The sequence below is a fragment of the Mustela lutreola genome, chromosome 15 (genome assembly GCF_030435805.1).
Source record: "Mustela lutreola isolate mMusLut2 chromosome 15, mMusLut2.pri, whole genome shotgun sequence".
NCBI classification, from domain to species: Eukaryota; Metazoa; Chordata; class Mammalia; order Carnivora; family Mustelidae; genus Mustela; species Mustela lutreola.
The window spans coordinates 5,532,051-5,558,925 of record NC_081304.1 but is presented as its reverse complement, the minus strand read 5'-3'; the positions used below and the strand labels follow the sequence as shown (position 1 = coordinate 5,558,925).

General features: G+C 61.8%; 1 protein-coding gene across 2 annotated transcripts; it reads left to right on the top strand.

Annotated features, from left to right (window-relative positions):
* On the top strand, window positions 1-26,875 carry MYO15B (myosin XVB). Of its 2 annotated transcripts, XM_059149759.1 has the most exons (63): window positions 1-21; window positions 252-361; window positions 538-615; window positions 960-1,056; window positions 1,321-1,424; window positions 1,604-1,667; window positions 1,850-1,963; window positions 2,113-2,268; window positions 2,659-2,772; window positions 2,925-2,983; window positions 3,057-3,189; window positions 4,145-4,240; window positions 4,487-4,618; window positions 4,993-5,118; window positions 6,427-6,504; window positions 6,738-6,853; window positions 6,938-6,983; window positions 7,113-7,237; window positions 7,617-7,734; window positions 8,000-8,169; window positions 10,947-11,040; window positions 11,653-11,712; window positions 11,992-12,049; window positions 12,245-12,375; window positions 13,527-13,622; window positions 13,747-13,982; window positions 14,065-14,243; window positions 14,417-14,489; window positions 14,922-15,083; window positions 15,275-15,429; window positions 15,532-15,608; window positions 15,739-15,823; window positions 16,027-16,125; window positions 16,252-16,367; window positions 16,464-16,649; window positions 16,886-16,964; window positions 17,105-17,194; window positions 17,292-17,517; window positions 17,595-17,685; window positions 17,798-18,005; window positions 18,465-18,577; window positions 18,833-18,892; window positions 19,433-19,508; window positions 19,637-19,755; window positions 19,974-20,092; window positions 20,184-20,325; window positions 20,569-20,680; window positions 20,792-20,958; window positions 21,321-21,448; window positions 21,604-21,667; window positions 21,761-21,833; window positions 22,237-22,313; window positions 23,776-23,852; window positions 23,944-24,059; window positions 24,153-24,247; window positions 24,357-24,434; window positions 24,555-24,651; window positions 24,818-24,960; window positions 25,094-25,209; window positions 25,539-25,672; window positions 25,850-25,983; window positions 26,098-26,238; window positions 26,408-26,875. In XM_059149759.1, exons 1-63 carry the CDS (start codon window positions 16-18, stop codon window positions 26,465-26,467), a joined length of 6,984 nt encoding a protein of 2,327 aa, XP_059005742.1. In that variant the 5' UTR covers window positions 1-15; the 3' UTR covers window positions 26,468-26,875. The 2 variants fall into 2 exon arrangements, with proteins under 2 accessions (XP_059005742.1, XP_059005744.1); XM_059149761.1 differs by lacking the exons at window positions 1-21; window positions 252-361; window positions 538-615; window positions 1,850-1,963 and having other exon boundaries at window positions 889-1,056.

Here is a 26,875-nt window from a genome sequence, read left to right as displayed (position 1 = left end):
GGGCCGAATCTACGTATGGGGGTACCTGGGGAGGGTTGGGGGACTGGAGTCCCTGTCCTCTGGGATCAGAGGGCCCTCTGGCACTTCTAGAATTTCTTCCTTCTCCTCTGTGGGCTGGGTGCTTGAACCCTCCCTGGGGACCTGCAGAGTGGGTGGGGGCCGGGGGCCGGGCTGGGGAGCACCGGAGCCCCACTCCATCGGTACCCCTGCTTCCTCCGTGTTCTGACGAGAGCATCTGCTTCTTCCCCCAGACCTTTGGAGGGCCTCTTCTGCTCTCCCTGAACCCCCACCGGCCCCTGCCTCTCTTCTCAGCTGAGGTCCTGGCCAGCTACCACCCCAAGAGGGCCCCTAACACCACCCCGTACGTGACTTTGCCCCACCAACCCTGTGCTCACCAACACCCCTACCCCCAGGTGGCTGAGCCCCAACATGTCCCACTGCTGAGATTCTGGGGACTGAAGGCCCGCCTACCCCGAGGAGGGCGCAGATGCCCGTCTCTGGCAACCATCTCATTCGCTTCCTTCCCTCCTCCCTCAGACACATATTGGCCATCGCCGCATCAGCCTACGATCGCCTGTCTCGGAGCTCTGGGCAGGGCACATGCATTCTCCTCGGGTGAGTGATGGTGCCCCGCGGAACGCACAGGCCGCTCTGAGGGCTGGGAGGCAGGGGACATGGGGTCCACATTTGAAGCTGCAGGTCTTGTCCACTGCTGGGCAGCTGTGCTGGGCTTGGTAAGGGCTGTGGTCCTGGCTAAAGTCATCCACATGTCCCTTGAATGTGGCATTTCGGAGACTTCCTTCTCTTTGGTATCCATGCCCTGGGTCTGTCTCTCCACATTTCCGGGGTGCGGGGGTGGGCGTGTATCACTTATGGGTGGGCATACCCCACTTCCTGGGTTCCATGGGGTGTCCTCTTTGCCCCTTCCTGGAGATCCTGTCAGCCCCTCCTGCCTGCAGTGGGCACAGTGGCTCAGGGAAGACAGAAGCTGCCAGAAAGATTGTACAGTTCCTAAGCAGCCTGGAGCAGGAGCAGACAAGGGACCGAAGATGTCACGTGAGGAGCAGCGGGCCTTTTTCCAGGGATCCAAGGGGGACTGTCCTTCTCCTTTGGGCCAGGAGGATGGTCTCTGGGCCTCTGGCTTCTTCTTAGGGGCAGCCCCAGGCATCACCTACCATGGGGCAGGGCGAGGTAGGGGTGGGACTCCCCCTCTCCATGGAGGAGCACAACCCCCAGGCACAAAGTGTCCTCGGCTCGGATGGCCAATCAGTGGGTGCCACCGCCTTTCCCAGGGTCCTCAAATGCGTCTCCCCCACACAGCTGGATGGTGTCCTGCCCGTGCTCAGCAGCTTCGGCCACGCCAAGACAGTCCTCAATGCCAACGCCAGCCGCTTTGGCCAGGTCTTCTGTCTCTGCGTGCAGAAGTGAGTGGCAGGGGTCCTGGAGGGCACGGGGCCGGGGGTGGCACTCATGATCGGTTCCCTTGGCTGGGAACTGAGGTGCTGCCCTTGGGTCCAGCCCCTAGTGTGTCCCATTCTGAGCAGGTCCCCTAGGTTGCATGCATCCTGGACACTACCCCCGCCTCACTGTCCTGTGCCCACAGTGGGGTCATCGTGGGAGCCTCTGTGTCCCATTATCTGCTCGAGACCTCAAGGGTGGTGTTTCAGGTAAGACCCGCCCTGTGGCTCCCCTCTCCGTGGCTCCCAGCATGGGAAAGAGGGAGGAGCCGCTGTAAGGGGTTGTGGTCACTCAGCACCCCCAACCCTGCCTTTCCCAGGATTTGTTTTTGCTTCCCCTGAGGCACAGGACTGGACCACTGCTCCCCCTAAGCCGGTCCTTCTCCCCCAAGGCCCAGGCTGAGCGGAGCTTCCATGTTTTTTACGAGCTGCTGGCGGGGCTGGACCCTGCAGAACGGGAGAAGCTCTCCCTGCAGGGGCCAGAGACCTACTCCTACCTCAACCAGGTGGGGGCAGGCCCACTGGGCGCTGGGTGACCGGGCTTGCCCGGGGTAAGGTCTTGGCGTGGGGTGGGGGGCGTGCTAAGGAGCGGCCAGCATAGAGGGGAGCCCTGGGCCACCGGGCCCTGTCCCCTCACCCCTGCTGCGCTCTGCAGGGCCAGGCCTGCTGTCTCCAGGGCAAGGATGATGCTCGGGACTTCGAAGGACTCCGGAAGGCCCTGCAGGTCCTGTGCCCCGAGGAGGTGACCGCCGCCTGGGCCGTGCTGGCCGCCGTCCTGCACCTGGGCAACATTTGCTTCTCGTCTTCAGAGGTGGGCTCCGGCTTCGGCCCGTGTGGATGCTGGATCAGCAGTGGCTTGTTTGTATAATCAGGGCAGCAAGGATAGCAAACACCTGTAGGTAGATCACAAAGCCCGGGGCTGCCCCAGGGCCGCTGGAGAGCGGGCAGATGCCCGTCGTGTAGGTGAGAAAACAGGCCGGGATCGTCTCTGCCACCCCCCAAGAGGCAGACCTGCGCTAACGGAGCAGCTCGTGTGCACCCGGCACCGTGGGAGTTGCTTTCTGTATGTTTCCCGGTTGTTACGGGCGTTTCCCCTTTAATGAGACAGTGGAGGGGTGTGTGGGTGGCTCAGTCAGGGAAGCGTGTGGGATACGGTGGGTCCACAGCAGGCCTCTCCCCGCCCCCTCCCTTCTCTGTCCAGCGGGAGTCCCAGGAGGTGGCTGCCGTGTCCAGCTGGGCCGAGATCCACGCGGCAGCCCGGCTGCTACTGGTGCCACCCGAGTGCCTGGAGGGGGCTGTCACCAGGAGGGTCACGGTGAGTGCTGGGCTCCTCAGGAGGTGGGTCCCACTCCCCCACCCCCTCCACCTCCCCTACCCCCAGCCTCCCCCACCCCTGCAGGTTTGGCGTGGGCCCACGTAGGCCTCGGGCCTGTTGTTCCACGTGTTCCTACCTCCTCTGCCCTGCAGGAGACCCCGTATGGCTGGGTCTGCAGGTCTCTGCCGGTGGAGAGCGCCGTTGATGCCAGGTGACCCTGGGGGCGGGAGGGAGCCGTGGCCAGGCCTGGTACTCGCACACAGGCTTACCCAGCCTGCCCACAGGGACGCCCTGGCCAAGGCCCTGTATTCCCGGCTTTTCACCTGGCTTCTGGAGAGGAGCAACGTGCAGCTGGCGGCTCCTGGGGAGGGAGAGCACGTGGACACCATCACTGTCGTGGACGTCTACGGCTTTGAGGTTGGCCGGCCAGGGACAGGGTGCCCACTTCATCCTGATCATTTGTGGGGTCAGCGCTTCCTGAGGGGGGCGCTCGTGAGCCCTGGCCCGCCTATCCCTGAGTCGGCACAAGGACTGCAGCTGTAGCCTTTCTGCCCCGCTCTGTCCAGCCCTGACATCGCCTCTGGGGAGTTCTGTCCTGCTTGGCTTTGCAGAGTCTCACAGAAGCCTCTAAGATGGCAGAAGACAGAGGCCCTAGGATGGATCAGCCCACAGCCTCCCCTCCCAAGCCCCAAGAGGAGCAGGAAAAGGGACAGTCCCCCCGATGGCCTGAGTTTTCATAAGCTCTTCACCCCTTTCTAGAAGATCCCACCTTCTCAGGGCAGGGAGAAGAGGGCTAGAGCAAGAGAAGGTGGCCTCCACCCTGGTTCCTGGGTGGACACTGTTCAGTGCCCCCTGCTCTCTCTTTTCCAGCATGCCCTTGGTGACTATGCCCTCTTGGGGGTGCGGGACTGTAGATGACTGTGGCAAGTGTGTGTTCTAGAGCGAGCCAAAGCTCTTTGTACAAAGGTGTATGGAGTGCGGGCTCTGCCCGAGTTTACAAGTAACATGCTGGGGGGCCCGCAGAGAAAGGAAACTGTAAACCCTACAGGAAGAATGCTGGAAGGCTTCTTGGAGGCAGCGGCCTGGAGCCCTGCTTATGAGGATGTGGGATTCCAATAGCCAGCAAGCTACTAGGTCAGAGGAACAGACACCTTCCAGACCACAGGATGGCTGTGACCGGAGGCCTGAAGGCTCACAGTCCGGCTGAGGCAGAGGGAGGGTGTGGGCTGAAGGGGGCCTTCGGACCTGACTCTGTCAGCCCCAGGGCACCACTCCTCCCTGAGTTCCAGGAGAGGAGTGTGCAGGCTCCCCCCCACCGCCCCGTGCCCCCACAACTGTGCAGGTGCCCATGTCCCTGCCTCTGTGCCCCCAGGCCCTGCGGGTGAACGGGCTGGAGCAGCTGTGCAATAACCTTGCCAGCGAGCGACTGCAGCTCTTCTCCAGCCGGCTGCTGTGGGCGCAGGAGGAGGTACGGGGCGCTGGCCCAAGCGGGGGCGGGGGTTGCCCAGGCCTTCCAGACCAGGAGCCATCCTTGGGAAATGGAGGGTGCTGAACTGAGAGCTCCGCCCCAAAGCCCCCTGGCCCACCGTCTCAGCCCTCCTGGGCCTCATTTTACTCATCTGGACAATGGGAGGCCATCCCTGCTCCGGCTCCAGGGAGCTCCCCCACGCATGTGGGCGTGCTCTGTACCTGGCCCGGCGCTGGCTGTCCCCAGGAGGCCTGTCGGCGGGAGCTGCTGGCCTGGGTGCCCGTTCCCCAGCCTCTGTGGGACACCTGTCTGGACCTCCTCGTAGACCAGCCCCACAGCCTCCTGAGGCTCCTGGATGCCCAGACGTGGCTGCCCCAGGTGAGCCCCGAGCAGTGGGGGCCCTGGTGGCCAGTCCGGGGCCCATAGGGCCCCTGAGAGGAGCCACAGGTGATGGGGGCAGAAACCCTGCCCGTAGTCTCTCTGCACGGCTTGGGTTCAAATCCTGTCTCTGAGAGATCCTAACCTCTCTGGGGTTCCTCGGGTCCTTGCTGCAGAAGGGGCAGGGTGGTGGGGACAGCACAGGCTCATGGAGGGCTGGCGGGGTCCCTTGGCCTCCAGCTAGTAGGGAGCAAGCCTCAGGGCCGTGGCGCCCCCATTCCACAAATACTTACTGATCATCCTGGAGGAATGCACAGTCCGGGCTGGGGCACTTCGTGCTCAAAGGCCTGAGGGAAGCCCATCTCTCTTACCAGGCCACAGACCACACCTTCCTTCAGAAGTGTCATTACCACCACGGCAGTCACCCCTGCTACTCCAAGCCCCAGCTGCCCCTTCCTATCTTCACCGTGAGGCATTGCGCTGGGACTGTCACCTACCAGGTATCAGGGTAAATCAGGGAGAGACTCCTGGGTGAATCGGTGAGGGTGATGTGGCCGGGGGGGCGGGGGGGGGGGCCTCACCAGAGCTGACTCACCTGACAGCTAAGAGGAGTAAGTGAAGAGAGGCCCCTCCCAGGGCTTGACCATACGTTTCTACCTATGCCCTTGGCCCTGCACAGTCCCCAGTATGATTTATTGCGTTCTGGTCGAGCACGAGCCTCAAGACCAGCAGGGGTGGGGCATACTCGTGGGACTTGACTCTGTAACCTCCGGGTGTCTGCTTCTCCTCCTGAGGCTTCTGTCCTATAACACTGTTGTGAGGATTAAATGCGGTAATGGGGAAGTGGTCAGGCAGGTGCCTGGCACATTGTAGGTGCTCACTGAAGAGACTTGCCTTTCCCCGTTCAGAGTTTCAGGGGTGACAGCACACCCGGGAGGTTAACTGCTGGGGGTAAAGGGTAAAGGGTAGGACCATATGGCTCGTTTGAGGTAGAGCAAGTCCAGTACGGCTTCTTGGAGGAGGTGACCCATTTCGGTACACAGATCAGTTATACCTCTGCTCCGCCCTCAGAAAACTCTAATCACATCTTTTAAAAGCCGCACACATAAGGAGTCTGAGTAAAGAAAACCACAAAACTATCTGGAAGCTCACAAAGGAAATCTTTTTTAAGACTTTTATTTATTTGAGAGAGAGAGAGAGCATGAGCTGGGGGAGGGCCAGCAGGAGAGAAGCAGGCTCCCCACTGAGCAGAGAGCCCGATGCAGGGCTCGATCCCAGGACCCTGAGATCATGACCTGAGCTGAAGGCAGACGCTTAACCCACTGAGCCACCCAAAAACTTTTTTTAAAGTAATCTCTACACCCAACATGGGGCTGGCACTCATGACCCTGAGATCTAGAGTCACACGTGTTTGCCTAAGCCAGCCAGGCACCCCACAAAAGTTGCCATTTTGATGAAATCCAGTCTATTTTTTTTTTTTCGGTTGCCCACGCTTTTGGTATCCTAGTCAGGAAATTGGTGCCCAGTCCAATGTCACGAAGCTTTCTTCCTATGTTTTCTTCTAAGAGTTTTAGAGATCCAGGCCTTAAATTTAGGTCTTTGATCCATTCATTTTGGGTTAATTTTTATATCTGATGTAAGATAAGAGTCCAACTTCATTCATTTGCATGGGGATTTCCAGTTGACGGACAAAGGTGGCCCTTTATTTAGCCCAGTGGGGAGAGGCTGGATTACGTGACAAGGGACCCGCCCCCAGCCCAGCCTTCTCTCTTTGGCTTCCCCTCCACTCCCCACATTGTCTCTTGCAGGTTCACAAGTTTGTAAACAGAAACCGGGATCATCTTGACCCTGCCGTGGTGGCGATGCTTGCCCAGAGCCAGCTCCAGGTGCCCCTGCCAGCCCTCTCGGAGCCCCCGCCCCTCCACACTGTGTCCCCCCACCTTCTGCCCTGGATGCTCTTGCCCCAGGGGGTAGCCCCTGCACCTTGGACCATGGGCTGAGCCTTCCGGGGTCTGGATGCTGTGGACTGACCCACCCTAGCTCCTCCGGGTTGGGGATGCAGGCCGGGCTGTGGACAGGCTTGGGAAGCAAGCCAGCTCGGCCTCCTCTCGTCCCACAGCTGGTGGGCAGCCTGTTCCGGGAAGCAGAGTCCCAGTCCACGGCCGGGCCGGACAAGCCCACACTGGCCTCTCGCTTCCAGCATTCCCTGGAGGACCTCCTGGCCCGGCTGGGCAGGTGAGACAGTGCCGCCCATACGAGACCCCAGGGACTCGGGGGCTGCTCTGTGCCCACATGACCCACCCCCCCTTCCTCCGTCAGGAGCCATGTCTATTTCATTCAGTGCCTCAACCCCAACCTGGGAAAGGTGAGCTTCCCTCCCCGCTCCCCCGCCCTGCACCTGGCCCCAGAGCCTTCCCATCCACCTGTCCTGCCCTGCTCAGCAGCTCCCCCTGGCCCCCCACAGCTTCTCACTGGCTCTGTTCCATGGCCACAGCTTCCAGGCCTCTTTGATGTGGGACACGTGGCAGAGCAGCTGCACCAGGCGGGCATCCTGGAGGCAGTACGTACCCGCAGTGCCAACTTCCCCGTGCGCCTGCCCTTCCAGGCCTTCCTGGCCAGGTAGGGTCCCAGGATGGAGGGCAGCCAAGGGCCCGGACACAGGATCCATAAGGAGGGCCCCCTGGAGTGGCTGGCAGACCTGGGGTTCCTTCAGGGTGGAAGTGGACGCTCTTTCCTTGGGGCCCTGAGCCTGGCCTCCACCTGCCTCTTCTCACTGCCCTCCCCTCCCTCTGTCCCTCTGACCTTCCGTATTGGTGACCCCCTCCCTGCCCACGCCTCCCCCTGCCCCTCCGCCATTCAGCAAAGCTCAGCTGGGGTCTGGCACATAGTAGGTGCATTGCAAATCGTTGAATGACTCAGGGGCTGGAGGGTCGGACAAGCGTTGGGGGAGGTCCTCGCTGTGCTTGTTCTGACCTCAGTTTCCCCCTCCTCGGGCCAGGTTCCGGGCTCTGGAGACGGAGGCGCAGGGAGAGTCCTCTGACCGTGAGAGGTGTGGCGCCATCCTGAGTCACGTGCTGGGGGCCGAGTCACCCCTCTGTCACCTCGGAGCCACCCAGGTGTGTGTGTGTGTGTGTGTGTGTGTGTGTGTGCGCGCGCGCGTGCATGTCCATGGCTGGAAAGGGAGAGGAGCATTCCAGAACAAACTCAGGAATGGGTGGTCCTTCTGGGTGGTGAGGCATTGGAGTGGGCCTGGGCGGCAGGTGTCCCGGGCTCCCCACAAGAATCAGTTGTGCTGCTGGAAGGAAGCAGGCCAAGGCCTCAGGACAAGAGCAGGACAGGCCTCAGGACCCCCAGCCCGGGCACCCTCACCTCTGCCCCCAGGTTCTGCTGCGGGAGCCAGGCTGGCAGCAGTTGGAGCAGCACCGGGCCCAGCGACGCTCCCAGGCCCTGCTCGCCCTGCACGGCAGCCTGCGCACCTGCATCTCCCGTCAGCGCCTCAGCCGCCTCCTCCTGCCGCGGATGCAGGCTCGCGTGCGAGGGCTCCAGGCCAGGTCTGCAGGGGTGGGCGAGACTGGGGGCCTCCTGCAGGTGGTGGGGCAGAGTATGGGAGGGGTGGGGCCTCAAGAAAATCTACCTGCCCTGGGGCCCTCCTGTCAGCATCCCCTTGCAGCCTCTGCTTGAATACCCTGAGTGACAAGAAGCTCACTACCTGCTCGGGCCACCTGAACCTGCAGTCTTGACTCCTTGAATGTTTTCTAGTCTGTTCTCCACTCTGCCCCGAGAATGATCTTTTAAAAGCGTGAATCAGTCTGTGTGAGACCCCGCCTATCTCTCCAGCCTCTAGGCCAGAATTTTATACTCCAGGCTCTTTGGACTTCTTGGTCCTGAGGTCTCACATAATGAACTCCCATTCACCTTTACAGCTTGATGGGAAGGTCTGTGCTCATTGAACAGCAGCTGCTGGTTGACCTTCTCCATTACCCTGGGCCCAGCTGGTGACCCCCAGGGATGCAGGGAGGGATGGTGCCTCCCAGGCACACTAGTGGGGGGTGATCAGGTGTGACCGTGAACCTGTCACCAGTCACCCCCAAGGTAGCAGTAAAGTGCTGAGAACAAAGTGAGGGCAGTGCTCTGGACCCCAGGGGAGACTTCAAGACCGCACCCCCACCGCCACTCTCTTTCCAAAATGTCATCACCAGCTGACCCTCGAACCCTCACACAGTCCTCCCCAGCTCGCCTTTCCTCCAGCCCCCAGGAACCTCCCATCCACTTTCTGTCCCAACCGACTGGCCTATTCCGGATGGCTGAAGTGCGTTGACTCATGCAGTGTTTCCGTTCCCGTCTGGCTCACTGCGCCAAGTGGAACGTTCGCGAGGTTCGTCTGCGTGGTAGCAGATGGCCAGGCTTCGCTCCTCCTGGCCCCTGGGCGTGCAGACCGCTCCCGTCAGCGGTCACTAGGACCGCTTCTACTTTCTGGTGTTCGTGAGTGAGGCTGATGGGAACACGAGCGTGCCGGTGTCTGCTTAAGTCTCTGCTTCCGGCTCTTCGGGGTCTTTACCTAGGAATGGAGTTGCAGGGTCATATGGTGATTCTGTGTTTGGTGTTTTAAGGGGTTATGCTCCTGAGAGTGTGTTTCAGGGTTCCGATTTCTCTATAACTTTGCTGGTACGTATTTTCCACTTAAAAAAAAAAATTCATTTATGACAGAGAGAAAGAGAGCATCAGCAGAGGGAGAGGGAGAGAGGGAAGCAGAGCCCCCGCTAAGCAGGAGGCCCCATGCACGGCTCGATCCCAGGACCCTGAGATCAGATCCTGAGCCGAAGGTAGATGCAAACCCACTGAGCCACCCTAGCGTCTCTATTTTCCACTTTTTGACCCTGGACATCCTCGTGGGCACGAAGCAGTACCGCATGGCGGCTTTGATTTGCATCTCTCTGATGGCTAACGAGGTTGAGTGTCTTCTCATGTTTCTTGGCTCGTTGTGGATCATCGTGGAGAAATGTCCAGTCGAGTCCTCGGTCTATTTTTTCTTCATATAGCTTGTCTTGTTGTTGGGCTGTGGGAGTTCCTTCTACATCCCTAGATATCAAACGTTTTTTTTAAGATTTTATTTATTTATTTGACAGCCAGAGACCACAAGTATGCAGAGAGGTGGGCAGCAGGAGGGAGTGGGAATGCAGGCTCCCCGCTGAGCAGAGAGTCTGATGCGGGGCTCGATCCCAGGACCCCAAGACCATGACCAAAGCCAAAGGCAGAGGCTTTAACCCACCGAAGCGCCCCGAAACTCTTATCAAATATGTGATTTGCAAGCATTCTCCTGTTCCGTGTGTTGTCTTGTGATGCTCTCTGTGGTGTCTTTTAACAAAATATGTACATTTATAATCATTTTTTTAAGTAAACTCTAACCCCAACTTGAGGCTTGAACTCCTGACCCCGAGATGCTCTACCCACTGAGCCAGCTGACCGCCTCAAAGCTGAACATTGATTTTTTCATTTTAATCCTGCCCACGACTCCTTTACTGAGGAGCATCGTCTTCTCTCTGGACAATTCTCAAAGACCTGAAATTGCTTCCGTGATCTCTTATTAGATTTCCAGTGATAGCACTTGTTTCATTTTTTTTAGAAATTCCACTTCTTGAGTAAAAATAGGTGAGACTCTGCTTCCTCCTCTCTCTGTCTGCCTCTCTGCCTACTTGTGATCTCTCTCTGTCAAATGGATAAATGGAATCTTTAAAAAAAAAAAAAAAAAAAAAAGGGGCGCCTGTGTGGCTCAGTGGATTGGGCCGCTGCCTTCGGCTCAGGTCATGATCTCAGGGTCCTGGGATTGAGTCCCGCATCGGGCTCTCTGCTCAGTGGGGAGCCTGCTTCCTCCTCTCTCTGTCTGCCTCTCTGCCTACTTGTGATCTCTCTCTGTCAAATGGATAAATGGAATCTTTAAAAAAAAAAAAAAAAAATAGGTGAGACTCTTCTCAACATGTGGGTTGATTGATTCCATCTTGTGGTGGGGCAGGGGTTACGCAGATCCTGACTGTGCAGATGAGGACGATGAAGCTGAGAGGCCGAGGGACTTACCCACGACCACACTGACCGGAGTGGGGCGGGGGAGTGAGGCCAGCGGGCGGCTCTGCTGCCCGAGACCGTCCTCCTCGGAGCCGAACACCTTCTCAATGTCCTAGTTCTTTCAAGGTGTCCTGTCCTTCCGCCGTGGCTTCTACTAAGCACCCAGGACCCCGTCGGCCCGGGGTCCGTGCACTTGTGTCTCAGCTTGGAGGGTTCAGGTACCGGGTCTGGGCTTGAGCTCCTCCCCAACCCCCTTCCCGGCCTCCAGGAAGCGGTACCTCCGACGGCGGGCGGCTCTGGGACGGCTGAGCACCGTCCTGCTGGTGGCCCGGCCTCTGCTCCGGAGGCGACAGAGATTGCAGGTGAGTGTCTGGGAGGGGTCTGCCGCCCCCCGCCGCTCGGGGCAGAGGAGTCAGGCAGCCTTGCTAGCGTCCAGGAGTGCGGGCCCGAGCGCACGAGGACCGGGGCTCAAAGACCACGGCCGCCCCAGCTCTTCCCACTAACCCGCTGCCAGGCCAGGGGAGGCTGGGGCCTTGGGAGGTCACTTCCATCATCCCTGTGCCCCCACCCAGAGTCTGACTGTCCCCTGCCTGTCTGGGGTGCCCTCCCTTCATCCCCTCCAGAACTTCTCAGGGCTGGGCTGCTTCCCGCTTTGGCCTGATGACACCAGCATGAGGGCCATAAAGCAGCTCAAAGGTCAGTGCCCACACACGGCTCCCCTCTTCGGCCCCTCCCTGGCTGGACTTTGTCCCCTGGGACCATTTCTTCCTGCCTCCTCCCCAGCGCCCTGGCAGATGGGTAGTGGCTGGTGAGGGCTCCGAAGAGCTGGCGACAGGCAGCCGGCCCCTCTGGGTCTGGGCTAGTTTCTCAACTCGGGGCCAGAGGGGGCCGCCGGACCGCTGAGGCAGGGAGTTGCCAGGAGGCTCCCAGAGACCTCCTCACCGGGGCACCGGCTCCCCCTGCATCTCTTCCAGCAGCTTGGGCATCGGCGAGGCCAACACAGCGGCCCGGCCTCCAGGACAGCACCAGGCATGGTAGGTGGTCTGGAAGCTCCAGGGCGTCCGCTGGGTGATGAGCCTCCTGGGACCGGAACGGCTTGTGGAAGAGTGTGGGGTCACCAGTGTGCATCCCTTGAGTCCTCCAAGAAGAGGCCTGGGCCACCCTTGGTCTCCCTCTGAGGGCTCTTGGGGTCCTATTTGTGTCCAGGATCAGAATCCTTGGTCTTTGGAGAAGTTTATGGTCCCGGGGGTGAGGAGGGACACTGGGTCCCTGTCCCCCTCTTTAGTCCTTGGCCGATCATTCCTCTCTGCTAGGAGCTGGGGCGCTTGGAGATCCCGGCTGAGGTGGCCGTCTTGCTGAAGACCGCAGAAGGTGAGTTTTGGTTCGTGTCCCTCTTACACGACCCCTCCCTCCCGTCTCTCTACTGTGGTCCCTCCCGGTGATGCTCTGGGCTCCCCTGAGCTCCCACCGCCCCGGGACTGGGGGCGGATGATGAGAGGCGGGGGCGGTCCATCGCCAGCCTCCTTACCTCGGCCTTTCTGGGCTGCCTCTGGGTGCTACCCCCAGGCCATCACCATGCCTTGGATGGGAGCATCACCGAGTCCATGCCCCCTGAAGTTCCTGCCCGGACCAGCCTGAGCCTCCCGCCCGACATCGACCAGTTCCCGTTCTCCAGCTTCATCTCCACTAACTTTCAGGTGGGCCCCCAGACCATGGCTCTTCCTGGCAGATTTCTGTGGCTCCCCCTGGACATGAGCCCTGCCGGGCAAAAGCTGTACCTGTGCCCTCTTCCCACTGCACCCATCCTCTCCCATCATGGGGGCAACGGGTGCAGCACCCCCGTTTGGAGAATACCTATTGAAGCGAAACATCTCGCTCTCGGGAGTAACTTAGCTCCGTGAGGCCGCACCTGTGTTACACCTGTGGCTCGTCCTGCCGTTGAAGTCATGTCTTTAGAGTGTGTGTAACAATAAGGCAAATGTCCAGGCTGCCGTGTTGGGTACAAAAGCAGGATTCCAAACCGGACAACAGAGTATGATCCCGGCTTTGTTAAAAGCAACAATAGGTGTGGGAGGGCGATGGATGTATCTGCATAGAAAGCAAGACTGGAGGGGCCCCGGGTGGCTCAGTTGATTAATCATCTGCCTGCGTTTGGCTCAGGTCATGATCCCAGGGTCGTGGGATGGAGCCCTGCATTGGGCTCCTTGCTCAACGGGGAGCCTTCTTCCTGCCACTCCCCCTGCTCATGCGCAGGTGCGCGCGCTCGCACTCTCTCTCTCTCTCTAATGAATAAATAAAATCTTTAAAAAGGAAAAAAAAGGGGCGCCTGGGTGGCTCAGTGGGTTTAGCCGCTGCCTTCAGCTCAGGTCATGATCTCAGGGTCCTGGGATCGAGTCCCACATCGGGCTCTCTGCTCAGCAGGGAGCCTGCTTCCCTTCTTCTCTCTCTCTGCCTGCCTCTCTGCCTACTTGTGATCTCTCTCTCTCTCTCTCTCTCTGTCAAATAAATAAATAAATAAATCTTTAAAAAAAAAAAAAGGAAAACAAAAAAGCAAGACTGGGAAGAGAGGCTAAAATGTCAACTGTGGTCATGACTGGCAGGAAAATAGTAATGGATTTTTAAATTCTTTATTCTTTTCCATGTTTTCTGAGTTTTCTATATGCATGGACATCAATTTTCTAATCAGGAGGAGCCATGGAGATGTGTCCCTAAGGTGGTTTTCCTCGCCAGCCCCTCTCCGTCTCCCAGGGCGCGGGCTCCCCTGGGCTCCGCTGGGGCCTCTCCCGCAGGTTGGCACAGACCGGCCAGACTGGCGTGTGCTCAGACACTGTCACCCTCGTCCTTGTAGGAGCCGGCCCTGCCCAGCCCCGGGCAGCTGCTGGCAGAGCCCCTGACCCGGCTGCACGGGGAGAACCCGCAGCATGCGCTGGATATCAACAAGGTGGTGAGTGACACGGTGGGGAAGGGACAGCGTGAGCTGGACCCTAACTCCTGGGGTCTGGCTGAGCGCAGGGGGTGGGGGGTCACGCCCTGGCACGTCCTGCCCTCGCCTTGCTCCGTGTCTGCAGATGCTGCGGCTCCTGGGGGATGGGTCCCTGCTGCCCTGGCAGGAGCAGAGCATGGGCGAGTACCTGGTGCGGCAGGGCCAGCGCCGGCCAGGGCTGAGGGATGAGATCTTCAGCCAGCTTGTGGCCCAGATCTGGCACAATCCGGACGAGCAGCAGACCCAGCGCAGCTGGGCCCTCATGGCCATCCTGCTCAGCGCCTTTCCCCCCATGCCCCCCCTGCAGAAGCCACTGCTGAAGTAAGGAGCCTGCTTTGCGGGGCCCAGGGAGTGGGATCGGCGGACCGCCCACCCCCACTGCAGCCCTGTGCTGTCCCCACAGATTTGTGTCCGACCAGGCCCCCACCGGCATGGCAGCGCTGTGCCAGCACAAGCTGCTGGGGGCCCTGGAGCAGGCGCACCTGGCTCCTGGAATGGCACGGGCGCACCCCCCGACCCAGCTCGAGTGGACGGCTGGCCGGCGGCGGGGCCGCATGGCTCTGGACATCTTTACCTTCAATGGTGATGCTTCCCTTCTACTCAGGCCTCTCCCTGCCTCAGCCCTCTGGCGGCACCCCCGGGACCCTGATCACAGGGTCCTGTCCTGCTCCGGGAGCCCCCATGGGGACAGCTGCCCCTTCTCATTGGAAGGACCTGCTGCCCCTCACTCCGGCCCCCACCGCCTGTCCCTGTAGAGGAGTGCTACTCCGCCGAGGTGGAGTCCTGGACCACGGGGGAGCAGTTCGCCGGGTGGATTCTGCAGAGCAGGTACGGGCCCCTGGGACGGGGAGTGTGGCCAATACGGATGGCTGTCCCCTCCTCATCCTCCCTGCCCACTCCCCTGGCAGGGGCCTCCTGCAAACCCAGGGCCAAAGCCTGCTCCCCAAAGACATTGGTGGGGAGTGGGGGCCTGGAGGGGTAAGTGGGCAGGAGCCAGACCAGACCGTAGGTTCAAGATAGGGAACAGGAGTAGAGGTTATGTCTGTGGTCCAGATTTTAACGAATCAGGTCAATAAATGAGCACATCAGACCCGATGTGGAAGCAGTAGGTTGTGAGGGGCGAAGAGAGGAGAGTTGTCTGAGGAAACCAGTGCCTCTACCAGGTTCTGCCCCTTCCCCAGCGGCCTCCCATTGGGGACCCTCGGGGTTGCCCTCTTCCTGGCGGATCACTCCCTACAGCACCGCTCTTCCCTCCCCCAGAGGACTGGAGCTGCCCCCCCGTGGCTGGTCCGTGTCACTGCACTCTGGGGACTCCTGGCAGGATTTGGTTGGCTGTGACTTCGTGCTGGACCTCATCGGCCAGACTGAGGACCTGGGGGACCCAGTCAGTCCCCACAGCTACCCCATTGCCCCCCGTGGCTTGTAGGTACCAGCCCAGCACCCCCGTCCCAGCCTGTTCCTATCTCTGTTCTGTCACAGGTGACCCCCTGAGCCACCTTATCACACCCGGGGTTCAGAGGACCTGCTACAGCCCCAGCCCCCCCCCCACATACCTCACCTTCTCCCACACCACGGGAATGACCCCCCACACCAGCTTCTTTTCTTTGCCTCAGACTGGACACCACCCCCATCCAAGGCACCCCCTTAGCTGGGCCCACTGTCTCCCACAGAGACGAGGACATCCCCCCTGCCCCTGGCATCCAGGCCCCCTCACTGCCAGATCCACCTCCAGGGCCAGCCCCCGCACTACCCAGCAGGATCCAGTCAGGTAAGGCCAGAATGGGCACAGTGAGGTTGCCCGTGTGGTGGGAATAGGGGTGCCGGTTGCCCTGTACCCCAGGGGGGCAATAACCCTCCTCTGGCCCCATAGGGGAGTCTCAGAACTCAGGGAACCTGGATGGCTTCCTGGACCACCTCTTCCAGCCAGTCCTCTCTCCGGGTCACAGGGTAAGTGTTCTTACACATACCTGACCCCGTCCCTGCCCCTCTCCCCCAACCCCCGGGTCCGCCGCCGCCTCTCTCATCTCTCCTGGGACTCTGGTTCTGACTCTTTGGCCTGTGGCCTTTGTCCCTTCAGGATCTGGAGCAAGCCTGGGCTCTGAGCAGCCGCATGAAGGGAGGGGGCGCCGTGGGGCCCATGCAGCAAGGCAGCTACCCCATGGGTGAGTGCGGGGCCCAGCATCCATTCCAGGGTCTCCCCAGCCCCACAGCATGGGCAAAGCACTGCCAGGGACCTCTAGGCACCCGGGGTGAGAGCTCCAGCCAGCACCCTGGGGGCCCTTCTTCTTCTTATTGCTGGAGGGCTAGAGGGAGGGGGTCTGTGGGCTCAGATAAGGATTGACCCAGGAGGGGCCTGTTCCCTCAGTTTACCCAGGGATGATGCAGATGCCTGGATACCAGCCGGCCATGGTGCCTGCCCCTGTGCCCATGATGCCAGCAATGGGCGCAGTCCCTGCCATGCCAGGTAAGGCCAGGTGGCAGGTCCCTTCTCAGGTAGGAGCTGGAGGAAGGGAGGTCCCACCAGGGGGGCCCGGAGGGGCCAGCGGGCAGGGGGCCATGTGCAAGCTGCGCACCTGTATGCCACCTGCAGCCATGGTGATGCCACCGCAGCCGCCGCCGGCACCGCAGCCCCTGCTTCCCAGTGTGGACCCGAGGCAGCTGGCCGCCCAGCAGCAGAGCTTCATCAACCAGCAGGCGCTCCTCCTGGTGAGGGTGGGCAGGGCCCTCAGAGCTCCTCGGGGCCAGGTCTGCGGGGCCCAGCCCGACCCGCTCTTACCAGGCCCACCGCCTCTCCCCACTCAGGCCCAGCAGATGACCACCCAGGCCATGACCTTGTCGCTGGAACAGCAGACACAGCGGCGCTGGCGCCAGGCTCAGCCTCAGGCCCAGGCCCCTGGAGCTGCTTCCCCGACCTCACCCCCACCTGTCGCCCCCAAGCCTAAGAAGCCCCTGGCCCTGCAGCGGGAGCCAGAGCGGGAGGTGGAATCGGTGGGTGCCTGTCTGAGGGCGAGGAGCCGGGCAGGGTCTGGGATGGAGATGGTAGGTTCCAGGGCCGAGTGGCCACGGGTCCCATGGGAGCAGGAAGAGGAGGAAAAGATGCCTGGGGTCCGAGCCCCAGCGATGGGGTCGGGGATGGAGGGGATGCTGGGGGAGGGGCAACTCGGCTGGGGGAGGGGCAACTTGGCTGGCGGGGCTGCCCCTTCACTTCCCCTTCCTGCCCTCAGGAGACCTCACAGGAGCCCCGAGAGAAGCCCCAGCGGCCCAAGAGCTTCAAGCAGAAACAGGACTATTTCCAGAAGATGGGTGAGGGTGCTTGGGGTGGTCGGGTTCCGCACAGGCCGGGCCGCGTGGGGCACACTCTCCTCCCCTGGGTCCATGTCACCCGTCTCAGAGCCCGCTGGGCACAGCAGGGAGAGTAATCGGGCCACCTGGGGCACGTACAGGGCAGCAGCAGATCACGGTGAAGACAGCGAAGCGTCCGCCCAAGGTGCAGATCTCCCAGGATGAGGAGCAGGACGAGGAGAAACCGAGAGGTGGGGGCGCCGTGGGGGGGCCATGGGGGGGTATGGGGGAGGGCCGGGCCCTATGGGACTGGACGGGGTTTCATGTGTTTCTTCTCCTTCTGGTCAGTGCCCTCACCCCCTCCTCCCCGCGTAGTGACGAGTGCCCCGACACAAGGTAGGGTCAAAGCTGCGCAAGAGGCGGAGGCCAAGCCAGCGGCCCAGAGGGCAGGGCCCGGTGGTCACCCTGTGCCAGCGCCCCACCAGCGGGCTGAGCCGAGCCGGGAGATCCGGAACATTATCCGCATGTACCAGAGCCGCCCGGGCCCCGTGCCCATGCCTGTGCAGCCGGCCAGGTGGGCCTCGGGGGCGATTGGGGCTGCCCCCTCCCTGGGCGTCACCCTGGGGACTCAGGGCCTCTTCCTTCTCTCAGGAAGCCCCCGAAAAACTTCCTGAAGAAGAACAACCCCAAGGACGAGGCTCTGGCTAAGTTGGGGATCAGCGACGCCCACGCACCTGTGTCGGTGAGGCCCCAGCTCCCGGGCATGGCTTCTCACCTCGGGGGTCCAGGGCTCTCTGGGGTGAATTTGGCCTTAACCCTAGACCCAGCTGCGTACATGCTTTGTGCCTCCCCAGACGCCGTCCCCCAGCCCTGGGAGGGGCCCCGCACCAGCCGTGGCCCCTCGACCCAAGTTCCCACCACAGTTCAGGCCCTCCAGCTCCGACAAGGACAGCCAGGGTCTCTCTGACGAGACTCCACCTGCCCCCCAGTCACCCTCACCTCCACCAGCACCCCCGCTGCCTCCACCTGAGGAACCAGACAGCCCTTTAGCTGGGCCCCACAGTAAGGACCCTTCTATCCCTCTCTGGTGGGTTCCCCTGGGGTGGGGCAGGGTTTCCAGAAGCCTCTCCGTGCGCAACGCTATAAGGTCAGGTGCTCAGGGCTCCGGACTTTGGAGCCATGGGCAAGGAGCCCCAGCTTCCGCGTTCCTGTCCCGGGCAGGGCCCAGGTAACTCTGGGGCCCATGTGGCTTTGAGGGCCTGCCCTGGGGTATTGTCCTTGGTGCATCTTGGCAGCTCCAGACTTAGTGGCCCTGCTGACGTGGTCAAGGACAGCAGGGAACGTCTGAGGGCTGGAAATGGAGGCTGGAGATGGGACATGGGCAGGAGGGAGGCAGCAAAAGTCCAGCGGGCGGAGCCCTCACGGGGCCCTGGGGAGGGGGGCAGTCTTCTGTCCCCATGTCCCTGTCATTCTGGCTCTGGCAGCTCCTCGCTGAAGCCCTTTGGCTCCTCCCTCTGCCAGGCTGGATGGAGCCCATGGAGGACCAGGGAGTCTCCACGCAGCTGCTCGTGCCCTCCGGCAGCGTGTGCTTCTCCTACCTCAACCCGTCCTGGAGGTTGTTCCTGCGCAAGGAGGTGGGCAGGAAGCTGGGGCCGCCGCCAGGCCTCTCCCTGGGCTGGGGAGGGGCTGCAGGCTGTGGGTGGGACCCCAGCATCCCCCCCCAACACACACACACACACACACACACACACACACGGGGGCTGCCTTCCCACGACCCGCCTCATCAGGCCTGAGTCTCCTGCCGGGTCTGGGAGGCAGGGCTGGGAGGTAGGCGGGGGGAGGGCAGGGCACTGACCCCATGTCCGCTCCTCATCCCTGCTCTCCCACAGGTGTTCTACCCCCGGGAGAACTTCAGCCACCCCTACTGCCTCAGACTCCTCTGTGAGCAGGTGAGAGAGCCTGGCCCACTGTCCCAGGGACAGACACACAGCACCGGCCCCTGGGCCAGGTCACCAGCGGTGCAAGGGGCACACAGCTGGCACTCAGAGGGCAGGCGCTGGGTCTCAAGCCCTGCCTTCATTTACTTCGTCCTCAGCACATCCCTGAGAGTAAGGACCACTACTGGCTGGCAGTGAAGGGTTCAAAACAAAGCATACACCGTCCCCAACACAGGCCCTGGCACACAGCAGATGCTCCTGGATGTTCCCGGGATCCTGCCTCTTGCCCCACATTCTGTATCCGTCGCCCCCCGCTCTCCCCCAGGTTCTGTTCCTTCAGGGAACTGATCTCACCTGACCCAGGAGCAGCGGCCCCCTAGTGTGGGTCGCGGGAGGCTAGAGGGAGGTGGGGGTGGCGCCAGGCTCTGGGGCCCCACATTCCCCCCTGCTCCACCCGTGCCCTCGGGGCTCTCCAGCTTCTCCATGTGTGGCTGCCTCCGTGGTGAGCTCTGGCGCAGGGATCTGGTGGTGACCACTTGGCTCTGCCCCTAGATCCTGAAGGACACCTTTGCCGAGTCCTGTGTCCGAATATCCCAAGAGGAGCGGAGCAAAATGAAAGAGCTGCTGGGTAGGGTCTGGCGACCCGGGAGTCAGGGGCTGAAGTGCTGGGACTAGGTCTGTCTGTCTGGAGGGAGCAAACCCTGGGTGTCCCCGTGGCGGAGCCTGAAGACAGTCAGGGATCGTTCCTGCCCACAGGACACCTGGAGGTTGGCCTGGAGTCGCTCAGCACCACGGAGGACAGTGTTAAGAAGCGCATCATGGTGGCCGCTAGGGACAAGTGGGCCAATTACTTCTCCCGAATTTTCCCTGTCTCGGTCAGTGAGGCTGGACGCAGGGCTGGGGACATCAGCTCCCCAGTCTGGATCCCAGCTCGCTTGGCGTGGGCCTTTGTGGCAAGGATGAGCGCGGGGACAGGGGTGGGCCCCAACGGAAGGACAAAGAGCAGCACCGGCCCTGAGGAGCCCCAGGGCATCTTGGATGCTGGCGGGGACCAGGAGCCTGTCCCTGACGTAGCCACCTTCCTTCCGGGCAGGGCGAGAGTGGCAGTGACGTGCAGCTGCTGGGCGTGTCCCACCGGGGGCTGAGACTGCTCAAGATGACCAAAGGCCCCAGCCTCCACCCCAGCCAGCTGAAGACTCTGTGCTCGTACAGGTGAACCTGGGCCGGGGGCTGGCGGGGGCGCCGGGCAGGGGGCTGGCGGGGCGAGCTGGCTCTCAGCTCATGCCTCTCCGCGGGTGCATAGCTTCGCTGAGCTGCTGGGCGTGGAGTGCCTGGGCCGCTCGACTCTGGAGCTGACCCTGAAGAGCGAGCAGCTGGTCTTGCACACGGCCCGAGCGAGCGCCATCAAGGCCATGATCGAGCTGTTCCTGAGTGAGCTCAAGAAGGCAAGTGCAGGCCGGGCAGGGGGCTGGCGGGCAGCGGGGCTGGGGGCTGGGGGCTGGGTAGGGGAGCTACATCTGGTCTGGCTGGTCTTGGGGCTGACAGCCAAGCTCCGTCAAGGCGCCAGGGGTGGGACTGGGCGTTCAGGCCGGGTCCCTGGACCTGTGGAGGGCCGGGTGGGGAGGGAGGCCAACAGGAGGAGCGGGCCGGTCGGCTGCCCGGCCTGCTCACCCTCCTCCCGCCTGCAGGACTCCGGCTACGTCATCGCCCTGCGAAGCTACATCACGGATGACCACAGCCTCCTCAGCTTCCACCGTGGGGACCTCATCAAGCTGTTGCCAGTGGCCACGCTGGAGCCCGGTATCCCCGGGGGCGGGCAGGGCAGCCGGCACGGGGAGGGCAGCACATGGCCGAGCCGTGGAAGGGCCGAGGGGCCAGGTGGGTGAGACGCTGCCCTTGGGTGTCTTCCAGGCTGGCAGTTTGGCTCCACCGGGGGCCGTTCCGGACTCTTTCCTGCCGACATAGTTCAGCCGGCTGCCGCCCCTGACTCTTCCTTCTCACCAGAGAGGAGTGGCCGGCGCAAGAGTCGGCTGCAGCCCCGAGAGCCGGGGCTGGCTCAGTGGGAGAGGGCAGCGGAGGTGAGGAAGACGGGAGAGGCGGACACGAAGCCTAACTAGGAGTCGAGGACGGAAAGGGCTCGGTCCCTCCTGAGCGGCCAGGACCGCCTGCTCCCTGCTGCGGGCGGGCAGCGCTTGGCCTGATGCCGCCCTCTCCAGATGTCTGTCTCCCCAGCAAGAGTGTGAGCCCCCTGCGGGCAGGGGCTGGGCGGTGTACCCTCCCGTCCCCTCCCAGCGCTTACCTGAGTGCTCAATAAATGCCTCTGGCTTCTGGTGGTGTGCTCTGCCTGCTCCTCTCGGCTCGGGCGGGGCGGGGGCCTGGGCGGGGGGCTCTGGACAGGCCAATGGGCCCTCGGGTGGCATGAGGTCTCCTGTGCTCTCAGCACGATGCCCGTCCCCCGAGCCAAGCACGCAGCGATGACTCTGTAGCCTACATCTCTCCGTCTGTGGACTCCCACAACTACACCATGCAGGAATTTGCCCTCTACTACTTCCGGAAGCCCCAGACCTTGTGAGTGCCCCGGGCCCGCCCTTCTGCCTGGCCGTCCTCGGTCTCCCTAAAGCGGCCTTTCTGCTCTGAGCCACCAGGCCAGTGCTCCCTACACAACCCATGATGGGGGTGGGAGGGCTGAGCAAGCAGGGCTGTCCTTCCTTCTGCCTCCTCAGGCCAGATGATACCCACGGAGATGCTGAGGAGGAGGCCATGGCCAGCCTGGTGCAGTACACCAAGGTGAGGGGGACAGGTGGGGAAGAGCCGGGCCAGTGGACCTGCCTTCTGGCCTCTACAGACCCCAGACTCACAACCCAGTCTCTTTGGCCACAGGCTCCCATACAAGAATCGCTTATCAGCCTCAGCGATGAGGACGCCAACAGGCAGGCTGTGGAAATCTTCCAGAGTGAGTGACCATAGCATCCTGTGTCCCCATGTCTGCGATGCCTCGGACCTGGGCGCCAGGTCGCCTTCTGTCCTTGTCAACTCAGGGAAGCTCACTGGTGTTTGCAGAACCCCTCATAGGCCTCACCTATTTCTACTCACTCCCAAGGGGTGGTGGGTTGCATGGAGTCTGTGCAGGAAGGCAGCGCTCTGTCCAGCTGGCTACGTGCTGTGTGTAGCCGCAGGTGCCCACGGAACCTCTCTGAGCCTGGTTTCCTTATTGGTAAAGCGGAGACTGCTCTGCTCTGCCTGGCTCGCGTGCATTTTAGGGAGCAAGGCATGAGATGACACGGAAAGCCCTGTCTAACGACAGCATGGGCCAAAACCAGGCCCCCAACCCAGCTCACAAGCTTCTCATCCTGCAGCTCTGATGCGGTTCATGGGAGACCTGTCTAAGCCCCGGGGCAAGAATGAGATGGAGCTCCTTTACGACCTGCTGAGGGTAAGCAAGAGCTTGTGTGCTGAAAGCCTTGGGGAGACTGTGTGTACCTTGAGGGTCTGTTCCTGTCTTCCTGCCTGGGTCTGAGTGGCTTCCCCCTCCTCTTAGCCACTAGTCTAATTCAGATCATCCAACAGTATTTATTGAGCACCTAGTACATACTGGGGACACGGCAGTGAACTAAGCAGGCTCAGTTCTCACAAGGCTTACAAGCTAGTGAGAGGAGACTTCTGGTAAACCACGAAGCAATGTGTTCAAGAGTAAAAGGTGCTGCAGAGACCAATACAGCAGGGAAGGGGCTGCTAGAATGCTGAGGCTTGGCGACAAGGCGACCCTGGAGCAGAGATCTGAGGGAAGCTGGGGGGAGAGGCATGTGTGCATTGGGGGTATCACCTGCAGCTGGTAGGAGCAGGTCGGCAGGGGCGACAGTCCTGGTGACGGTGGGCCTTAGCACCAGCAAGGCCAGCATGGCCGGTGTGCCAGTGAGTCAGGACAGAGTGGAGGATGAGCTGGAGGGAGTCGGCAGGTCCGGGTCACGGCAGGCCATCATAGGTTCCTGTTGGGACTCTGATTTCTCAAGAGACGTGGGCAGTCACTCAAGGGGATTTGCAGAGAGACTGGCTTACCTTTTCAGGGGGCGCAGTTTGCCACCCCTCCCAGGGGGAGAGAAGTGCCAGAGGGCGTTATGGCAATGATCACAGGTGAGGGATGGTGCGGGCCAGGCCCAGAGGTAGCAGCTGAGAGGAAAAGACTCAGAACAACAGGGTTTGCTATGAATTGTACGTGGGGTGTGACAGAGAGGTGCCAAGGATGTCATGGAGGCCTTGGCCAGAGTAAAGACCGTCTTCGATACGGGGACCTAAGGGAGGAGCAGGTCTGGGTTGGTGCAGGAAAGTCTTTTGGACATAGGAAGTGTGCAGTCCAAACTTCCACGTGGGGGGGCCTGTGTTCAAGGAGAAGTCTGGGCTGGAGGTCAGCACTGATAGTCATCAGCAGTGGGAACAGCTGAGATCAGCAGGGCGTGTAGACTGAGGCCCAAGGGCACTGAGGCCCTGGAGGTCAAGGAAGTAAGGGGAGCCAGCAGAGAAGACAGGGCTGAGCACAGCCCGTAAGCGGATGAAGACGGTGACTTAGAGAGTGACCCATTGGACACAGCTGTGTCCAAGACCGAGAGGTGGCCCCAGCCATCGCTGTTAGTGGGATTTCTTTTCAATTTTATTTTTTAAGATTTTGTTTATTTATTTGACAGACATCACAAGCAGGCAGAGAGGCAGGCAGAGAGAGAGGAGGAAGTAGGCTCCCTGCTAAGCAGAGAGCCTGATGCAGGGCTCGATCCCAGGACCCTGGGATCATGACCTGAGCCGAAGGCAGAGGCTTTCACCCACTGAGCCACCCAGGCGCCCCGTTAGTGGGATTTCAGACTTCAGCTCCCGTGTCACCCTGCCCCCCTCTTCGGTCCCCACAGCCGTGCCGGGAGAACAAGAACCTCAGAGATGAGATTTATTGCCAAGTCATCAAGCAGGTGACCAGACATCCTCAGCCGTGAGTATGCGGGGCCGGGGGAGGTGGCGGAGGGCAGCCGGCGCGGGGGCCCAATCTTGCCAGCCCGAAGCCCACACTCTCCACCCTGCAGCGAACACTGTGTCCGCGGCTGGAGCTTCCTCAGCCTCCTGACCGGCATCTTCCCCCCGTCAGCCACGCTGATGCCCTACGTGACCAAGTTTCTGCAGGACTCAGGCCCAAGCCAAGGTGCCTATGGGAGGGACTTCCTAGGCTGGGGTCTCAGCAGCTTGGGGAGGGGTTTGGAGATGCCGGTGACCCCTGCCCGCTTCCCCTCTGCAGAGCTGGCCCGGAGAAGCCAAGAGCACCTCCAGCGCACAGTCAAATACGGGGGCCGCTCGCGGCTGCCCTCCCCAGGCGAAACTCAGGCTTTCCTGGTATGGCGGGGTGGGTACAGGAGGTTGGGCATTATGGGACTCCCTGGTGGGGACGGGGAGTTGGGGCCTCTGGCCACTGGCGGACTGACCCTACAACCTGCCTTGGCAGAAAGGGCAAGAAGTCCGCTCGCTTCTGGTTCGCCTGCCAGGGGGGATGGACTACAAAACCAGTATCCGGACTTTCACGGTGAGCATGGAGCCAGAGAGGGGCTGGGGAGAGGCAGGAAAGCTGTGGCATCAGTTCCGGGCACCCCCCGCACCCCAGCCTCACAACCCCACCACGCACGGCCCTGTCCACATGCCCCAGGTGGCAGCGGATGTGCTGGAGGACCTGTGTCAGCAAATGGGCATCACAGACCCCTGCGAAGTGCAGGAATTCGCCCTCTTCCTCATCAAAAGGGAAGGTGAGCCCCTTGCCTGGGGAAGAAGCGGGGACAGGCTGGATGCCAGGAGGCAGCTTACCTACCGGTTGTATGCCTACAAGTGGGGCAGGTTTCTGGGCCGGGGCTGCCAGGACTGCGGGCAGGACTGGACATCAGGGCGGGCTGTGGACCTGGGCTCCCTATTCAGGCGAGCTGGTGCGGCCCCTGTGGCCCCATGAGTACCTCAACAGCGTGGTGGATCAGGACGTGAGCCTGCACAGCCGGCGGCTCAGCTGGGAGACGCCACTGCACTTCGAGAATCCCACCTACACCACTACCCACTACATGCAGGTCAGCTGCCACCCCCCCTCACCCCCCCGGCCCCCACCAGCTGGTGGCTGGACCCCGGGCTGCAGCTTAGAGGAAGCCCTGCCCGGGTGGGGGCCCTCCAGGCCTCCCTCCCCTCACTGCGGTCCCCCCTCAGGTGCTGCGGGACTACCTGCAGGGGAAGCTGCTGGTGACCCCCCAGGCTAGCGCTCAGCTCGCCAGGCTGGCCGCCCTGCAGCACTGCAGCACGGCCCAAGGGGACCCCCTGGCTGAGTGAGTGCTCACACGGCCCCCCACCTCCTACCGCCCCTGGTCCTGCTGTTGCTGGGGCCCACCTCAGCGCATTCTCCACGGGCCTCTCCTTCAGTTCCCCACCCCCTACCCAGTCTTCCAGTGCCAAGGCCACTCGGCTTGCACCCTTCACGGCCTGGAGTTGTGGGGGCTACGCACACCTGACCCCCACCCCCCGCCCCGAGCTCCCCGTAGGCAGGGCCCATGCCTCATTTGTAAGTCTGGATTCCCAATCTCACCCACAGTAGCCCCTGCTCATTCATTGAGCGCCTGCTGTATACCCAGCCTTGAGCAACCACTCTGTGTCCTAGGCGAGACCTGCTGGACTACTTGCCAAAGCCACTGCGGTCGCAAGTGAACGTGTCCACCGTGAAGAACTTGATGTACCAGGAGCTGAGGCAGCTGCGAGGCTGCAGCTCCCAAGAAGCCCAGATCAGCTTCATTGGTGGGTCCGGGGCCCCCGAGTCACAGGGGCCGAGGCAAGGAGCCCAGAAGGGAAGGTGTGGTGGGCCTGAGGAGGCCTCCCTACCGGCCCGGCCTGACCCGGCCAACCTAGGGCCCACTCGGGCAGGTGCCAGGGCGTGAACGGCCAGAATGCCTACCCCAGCCCCTCCATTCCCAGAGGCTGTGAGCCGCCTGCCCCTGTTTGGCTACACTGTCTATGTGGTGCTGCGGGTGAGTCAACTGGCCCTGCCTGGACCCAGCCTCCTGGGCCTGAACCGCCAGCATCTCATCCTCCTGGACCCCTTCAACCAGGTGGGCTGGGACCCTGCCCCCGTGCTGGTCCGAGCGCCCCTGCGCCATTGTCCCATCCCCCATGGTGACCCCTCCCCGGAGAGAGGCCAAGCTCTGCTGTCTCTGCTGCCCCAGAAACCGTACTGCTCCATCGCCCTGAAGGACCTGCACCAGCTCCACCTGCTGAGCCCCCTGGAGAAGAAGGGGGCCCCTGGCCTGGAGCTCAACTATGGCTCTGCTGACAGCCCCCGGACCATCTGGTTTGAGCTGCCAAAAGTGAGTGGCCGGGGCCTCTGATGACATCCTGGCAAGGCGGGGGGTGCCTGACCCGGGCCTGGCACGCCCGGAGCCTGGCCCCGTGCTCCTGGCTCGGGGTGCTGCAGGCTCAGGGCAGAGGTGGGGGCACACGGGGGGCCCTGTCCTCACAGGCCTGTTCCCCGGGCAGGCCCAGGAGCTGAAGGACACCATCGCCTTCCTGAGGGACAGCAGCCTTGCCCCCAACTAGTGGCCAGCCTCACCCAAGAGGAATGGGGGAGGGGAGGAGATGAGGAAGGGGCCCCTCCCACATCCCAGTCCGACTGGAAAGGTCTCCCTTGGTGCTGTCAGGCCATTTTGGTTGGGACTTTCCCACTTGGCTGTTCTGGAACCTGCCACAGCACAGCGCTGCTGGCCACAGTGGAGGCCACGGGGCAGGAGCTGCTCCAGTGATATCAACTGAGAAGGGCAACACCAGGACTCCCCCCGGGGCGGGGGCTGGAGTGGGGGCTGCAGGAACGGGCTTGGGCATCTGATGCTGCCCAGGCTGGGCGAGGGGGATATCCAACCAGCCCCAGGCCCGCGCCCAACATCAGCACGAACCACACAAGCCTGGGGAAAGCAAACAGTGAGAAAATAAAACTCCCAAGAGAAAAAG